The 7,220-nt window shown below is 36.3% G+C and overlaps 1 protein-coding gene across 2 annotated transcripts in view; it reads right to left on the bottom strand.

Moving 5' to 3' along the window:
* Positions 1–1,299: 1,299 nt before the first annotated feature.
* Positions 1,300–7,220, bottom strand: part of LOC116264357 (glutamine-dependent NAD(+) synthetase) — an 87,428-nt gene continuing 81,507 nt past the window's right edge. For both annotated transcript variants that reach the window (XM_031644501.2, XM_031644500.2), the window contains 3 exons: positions 3,056–3,151; positions 2,020–2,148; positions 1,300–1,807 (listed from right to left, as the gene is read on the bottom strand). In XM_031644501.2, coding sequence (XP_031500361.1) covers positions 1,583–1,807; positions 2,020–2,148; positions 3,056–3,151 — 450 coding nt within the window. In that variant the 3' untranslated portion in view covers positions 1,300–1,582. The remainder of the gene's footprint in view (positions 1,808–2,019; positions 2,149–3,055; positions 3,152–7,220) is intronic.

Raw genomic sequence — 7,220 nt, 5'->3', positions numbered from 1 at the left:
TTCTATTGTTTATTTTTTTAGGTTTTGGCAGACTCTAGGCAGTAGGTTGATCAAATTGCCCAACTCACATCATATTGGAAAGATTTTGGGTCTACTTTAGTACCAGCACATCATGTTTTGGTCTCATTGATGCCTTGTTTTTTATAAGCATCAATGTTGTGGTTGGAGCATTTTTTATCATACGTATTATTAAGAAATATAATATGATTTTTATGAACTGAAATTATCATATAATGAAAAGTTGCCCCCACTGTTTTTGGTTTGCATAACAATTTTCTTTTGAATTGTTGTGTCGTCTCATCTTAACATTTTATGTTTTAACAAAAAAAAATTGCTTGAAGGTCAAAGCATTGAGGTGTGACATATCCCTCTTTCAGGTACTGTATTTTGTATTCCAGACTACTGAGACCTCAAATTCTTCATAAGCTTAACCTGAGATCCCAAACTGATGACATCCCACACTGAGGCCTCAAATTCTTCGTCAATTTTGGTAGAACTATTCTCAAAGGGCTGAAGCCAAGTGCATGAATAGTTTACAACTTTGTTTTACATGCCCCTAAGGCTGCAACCAGCCAAGTTGAGACACACCTCGATTCAACTCAAAAAACTCAAGGTAGACCTCCACTTGAACAGTTCGAGTCCTAAAGAATAAGCTCAGTGTCAAGCTCAACTCACGTTTCTGTTAATCTATTAGTTTCTTTTAACTCATTTAACTCATCAATTAGTTTAACCCATTTAATTAATTCAACTACGATGAACTGATTTTACATAGTCTAACCTGTTCGAGTTCTTACAACTGAAACTGACTCATTTAACATTTAAACTATAAATTTAAACTCGAGGTGTACTTGTTTAATTTAACCCATTTAATTAATTCAACTACAATGAACTGATTTTACGTAGTCCAGCCTAATTCAGTTCTTACAACTCAATCTCAACTCTTTTAACATTTCAACTGTAAATTTAAACTCGAGGTCAAACTTGTTTATAAACAAGTCAAGCTTGAGTCAAGTTTTTTCAAGCTGGGTTGGAGTCCAACCTGAATTAGCTCGACTCCTTGTGCAGGCCTACATAACTCCGTTCTGCCTACCAACTTTTCCAACTTTCCAGCTAAGCAGCAACATGGAGTCATCAAACTTACACTATGCCCGTCAAACAAGCCCTGATCCACCAATAAGGCGCTATATGTTTTAAGAAGATAAACTTATAAAAAGTTAGAGTATGCCCGTCTCAACACAACGAAATCTCAAACATGTGTGTGTGTGCGTGCGTGCGTGTGTGTGTGTATGAGAGAGAGAGTACATCTCCAAGGCACCCTTTTACATCATGCATCAGGTGAAAATACAATGGACCTAGAATGAGAGGGGCTAAATTCCTTTAGGATGTGTTTCCTAGGTATCAATTTAAGATACGGAAGCAGAATCCAATTTTCCAACTGCCTCCCAAGTGAGGGACATCTCATCACACCCTTATTGAGAAAGTACACAGAAATATTTAAGTCAAGATATTCTATAAGAGCATGAATTATTCTCTGAGATTTAACACTAAAGCGGGGCATTGAAAGCCCTCCAAATTGCAACAATCACAAGCCGGTGCTTGGGTTCCCAGCGTTAGCAGCTATAACACCCATTCCACCTGCATGGACCTTGGATGTTTCCAATGCTGTTGGTTCACTGGGTTTGACCAAAGGGATGCCACAGGCTTCACTTTTCTGCACGAGTTCATCAATCTTGTGGAACTGGTAAGGCCATCTCGTGTTGTATAAGAACTGGCGAAGGTCAAACCTATTATCTTCTGGTGAATAACTCTGCAGAAAGTCAATCATTCTCTATTGAGCACAAAAGTTTCGAAAACGTAACAGACAAAATCTTGAATATAGCTAGAAAATCATTAGGTTGAATGAATTTGAAAACAACCCACGGCATGCTGAAAATGACAAATCTCTTGGTCATACTGTCTGTATCAAAATAATAGCACGACACAAGCAACAATTAAATCAAATCCACATCACAACAATACCTCAGCATGATATGATGGCGTTAGAACAGTCATTTTATGCCGATTCATTGAATAGTACTTAAAGAAGTGCTTGACCTTTGCTGCCACCTCAGAAGAAGTAAGCCTGCCATGCCAGACATGGACAAGGTTCTGAAACATAAAAGGAGAAGTTACTAATCCGAATTGGGCACAGCTCCACTACAATGAATAATTTAAAAGGATCAAAGAAATATTTGCTCCTTCTGGGTGATTCCATTTTCTGACATTGTTCATCATTCCCTTTTCAGACATGATGGTAAGTTTTCACAAGAGTGCACAGTCGCCTGTTTCATTTCGAAAACCTATTATACAAGCAAATAAGGTAGCTGTTTTCTATCGAAGAAGTTTTTCCCACAGAGCTAGGCTCTGGACTTGCTTTCATTTTAAGGCTACAAGGATGCTTCAATACAGGCCCTCTCTTGGAGATTATAGTCACATATATCGATGTTACTATAAGAACATTTCAACATTATTGCTGAAAATGAATAAAATGCTTACCAAGTGGCAGTTTTTCAAAACATTGCCAATATATATATATTATATCAAAAGTGCTGCAGAATCTCCCCACAGAGAAAATATATAAGTACTCTGGTGCATTTTTTCCATTTTCTTATTGCCTTCGACTTTTTAAACTATCTTGAATTTTATCAACATTTTATAATGAAATTAGCAGAAAACTTATTTCATAATTTTTTATTTTATTCTTTACGTTCTTTACAATTTTCTGATTTTTTAATTTCAAAAGTCCGAGAAAAACTTGCCTATAGACACTTCAGAGAGTCAAAAAACATCTATGAAGATGTTTGAGACCCAAATACACCCCGAATAGCTGGAAGACTTCACATTTGGCATGAAGCAGGATTGCAGAAGAATACATGTGCTCTTCTACATGTGCAAGGACAAAGAAAACAAGAGACCATTTCATCCCATAACAATTTAACTAAATTTTTATCTGACAATATAAATAGTAGAACACAAAAGGTGACCATTTCTGAATATCTGAGATTCTGAAACCAACCTGAAACATTGACACAGGGCCACATCTGAAAATCTTTCTAAGCCGTCCATATAATGATAACTCCTCGTATGTCATGCCCATATCCACTTCATCTAACTGTGTCCAGACATAACTCATAAGATAGCAAATCTACATACTCTTCAGTGTAAGTGAATATCTTTCAACAGAAAGACGATTTATTTCATTTGCCATATGTCACATTTGTAATCTATCATTCTCTAATTATTGTACTAACTCACCCTCGATCTGCAGTTATGCAGTTAGCAAACATTCTTCTTGAACAAAAACAAACAAATAGATGACACAATGAATAAAGACCATCATGCATTTGCAAAACAATTCCCTCCACTATGAGTAATACTATTGGATATTAATGTAAATTAGAAGCACCTGTCAATAACGAACCCCAAGACCTTAAGAGAAAATAAGAATGAGCGTCAGACCTCAAAAGCACCAAAAGGTTCAAAAGAACTTAGTACACGTGCACTCAACATGCAGTATGACAAACTAAAAATAAAGAATTTTATTGAATGAATAAGAGGAAGAAAAAAAGATAAGATAGAAGAGAGAACAGTCCTCAACATATAGGATAAGCCAGCACTGAGCCAGCGAGTGATCTAGAAAAGAGTTTCGTGCAGCTGCAGACTGGAAAAGAAAATGAAAAATACAAGATAGAAATTCGAAAATGAAAGAAACATAAGAAAAGAGAATATCATGATTCAGCCCTTTATGCATATGAATATGATTAAGATATGTATGTATTTATACGTACATATGCATGTGTTATATATATATATATATATATCATATAAATGGATAAATATTAACAGTTTCTACACATATCTTAATACCCTCCCTCAAGCTTAAACTTAAAGTGCTACTGCCAAGTTTTTCAAAATCGGAAGTTCGAATGAGGAGAACACAATGCCTTGGTGAAGCATGCAATCTGAAACTTCAAGGCCACACAAGGGAGATCAATTGTCTTCTTCAAGTATTCCTTTCTAACAAAATAGACAATTTATCTTCATATGCTTTGTTCGCTCATAAAATGTGTGATTTTGAGCTTTATACAGTTATAACTGAACTCTTTTCATGACGACACAATTTTGCAGGTTTTTCCAAGTGAACACCAATGTCCTCTAACAATTGCCGAAGCCATATAACTTTTATTGTTACAGTAGCTGCTGCTCTCTACTCTAAGTCACATGGGTACTTCAGTAAGGTCCACGTACCCGTGTCGCCGTACCCGTACCCAAAATGGGTACTTTGACACTTGGGTACCTATAGATCCAAACTGCTTAATTTTATTAGGATTTAATTTTTTCCACCTTACTTTTTCTTCTATTCTTTGGATGTGAAAATTCGATTGATGTTCATATTTGACTACGGGGCTGCTTGGTTGTCCATATGTTTAAAGTTTTTCATAGGTTTCTTAAACAAACTACTGCAAGAGCCATTGATATATATTTTCTGTTATTTATTTGTTTATATTGATGTATATTCTTTATTTTGATACATATTTTCTAAGCATTTCTTATTGTTTATATATATACGGCCGTACCCCCGCACCCAAGTTTTTTGAAAATGGTCAATACCCGCACCCGCACCGGTACCCGTATCTATGTGACATAGTCCCTACTATACCCCAATAGTATATAAAAATAACTTCTGGTATTTCTTGCATCTCCAAGATACAAGAGATTATCATAGAAAGAAAAAAAAACAGTTGTGTGAATATCTAATTACCTAGAACTGGATTCCCTTTCCAAATGAACATCATTAAGCAATCAATTCAAGTGAGGAAGATAAGAGAAAAATACTTATTCATGTAAGGAAGATGAGGAAGAGCCTAACTCCATTGGGAGCAGCATCACTTTCTCAAGAGACAGAAGTGCTTCAACCTTTTTCCAAACCAGATACTCCAACTATCAATGCAGTAACCACCCCATCTCAAGATATAATTCCCTGGCTTTTAAACTCAGTAGCCCAGTCTAAATGACTCCAGTTGAATCATGTTTGTCCATATGCAAACGAGTTCATATCCCAGTGTTGTTTTTACTGCAGTAACCACTTGTTTAAAATTGAACATCTTGAAAAGGAGGTAAAAAATTCAAAGATTTTCAAATTACCAATTATTAGATGTATTGTTGAATTAAATCTCAATCTTTTTTCTATATCTTAAATTGTGGATCATGGTTTGTAATATTGCTCTCACACAAAGTCACTTGGGTATTGCAGTTCAGGCATAGTACCTGTATCGGTTGGGTACGATACCAGTATGGCTACCGATATGGCCCCAAACAGGGGTCAAGTACGAGTCAATGGGTATTGGGTACGGTCAAAGTACTTGTGACTGTATCCATAAAAAAAAAAGACTCCAGTCCTTTTTTGTCCAAAAATTAGGGCTTGAGTTTTTTTCCCTACATAAATCCTCTTGAAAACACAAGGCCCTTTGATAAGTTGTTGGATCTAATCTGATCCAAATCCAACACGTCTAACTATGTCTGATCACATTTATCTAGGCAGGGTTATGATTGTAATTTTTCTAATTGTTTTATTTTAGACTCTAGATTATTGTGTTGTTTCACTCTAGACTCTAGATTATTGTGATTATTTCATTCTAGATTATTGTAGAGGAATCATTATATAAATGGGCTGCGTGAGAATGTAGCGACTCACCTCCCTTTCTCATTTCTCTTTTCTTGTTCCCTCTCTTAACCTTTCCTTTGCTGAAACTGATCGTGGGTTATAGTTTGATACCCAAAATCGTACATGGTATCAGAGCAAGGTTTGGCTGGTTCTACCAAAGAGAATGTTTGACTAGACTTGAAATCTCCTGGTTGGTTTTCTCTTATACCCCTTCTAACATTCTACTCCTAATCCTTCATCTATCTTGACAACATTCTTATATTTCTGTTAGTACATAGTATATATCTACGTTGATAGGTATATAAATTATCATAGATATTCTCTCCCAAGACGGTATGTCATCCAACTTTTTACGACACCTTATTTCTGAAAAACTGAACCACTCCAACTACCTTACTTGGAAAAGGCAGATCACTCCTTCCATAAGGAGTCAAGATCTATACGGGCATCTTGATGGTTCCATTCCAATCCCACCATAGTTCATTCAACAAGAGATTGAGAATGAGAGAGGGGAGACAATTTCCACTCAAGAAATTTGTAGTCTTCAATTTATAACACGGATGAAACGAGATCAAAGTCTTGTTGCATATATCACATCAACGCTCTCTCAAGAAGTGTTGATTTCTCTTTCTGATGACTGTACAGCAAGATAGTTATGGGTTAGACTCACCGAAACCTATTCTCAGATTTCATAGGCACATATAATATATTTGAAGAAGGAATTTCAGAATCTCAACAAAGGGTCAATGTCGATTATAGAATATTTGGGTCATGTTAAAGGGATAGCTGACCAGTTGAGAGTTGCTATATACCTTGTTTCCAACGAAGAAAAAGTCCAGCAAACTCTTAGCGGTCTTGGACCAAATTTTTATGCCTTCACTACTGCTCTTGAAGTTTTGCCTATCTTGCCCACCTTCAATGAACTTCAGGGCAAGCTGCTTCAACATGAAATGAAAATGAAACAACTGATAGGAGGAACAAGCCAAGGTAATGCTCCCAATGCTTTAGTTATTGAAGCTGCTGCAGGTCATGGAAAAGGAAATGGGGCTCATCAAAGAGACATGAACCGTGGGCATAGGACAAAATGGCCGAGGTATTCTGCCAACACTGAGTGTTACAGGAAGATTTCAGACCAATACAATAAAGAAAAGGTGAAAACGTGTTTCCAATGTAACAAGAAGGGTCACATCAAAGCAAATTGCTGGTTCAACCCACAAAAACAAAGGCAATAAACCTGAAGTTGAATAGAATGTCAAACTCCCACGAGCCGATGTGCAACAAATATTAGTGACTGCTCTCTCCAAGATGATGATGAAACAAAATGATCAAGGCAAATGAGATTCAAGTGCTACTACTCATGCAACCGGAAATGCTGGTAAGTTACATTACCTTTTTTCTTATTCTGGTAAAAGTAATATAGTTACAGGTGACAGAAGTTTTCATCTTATCACACATGTTGGGAATGCACAAATTTCTCTTCCAACATCACCATTTCCACTATATTTGTCAAATGTTA

Source organism: Nymphaea colorata, chromosome 11, assembly GCF_008831285.2.
Source record: "Nymphaea colorata isolate Beijing-Zhang1983 chromosome 11, ASM883128v2, whole genome shotgun sequence".
Taxonomy (NCBI): Eukaryota; Viridiplantae; Streptophyta; class Magnoliopsida; order Nymphaeales; family Nymphaeaceae; genus Nymphaea; species Nymphaea colorata.
This window is presented reverse-complemented; position numbering and strand designations above follow the sequence as displayed.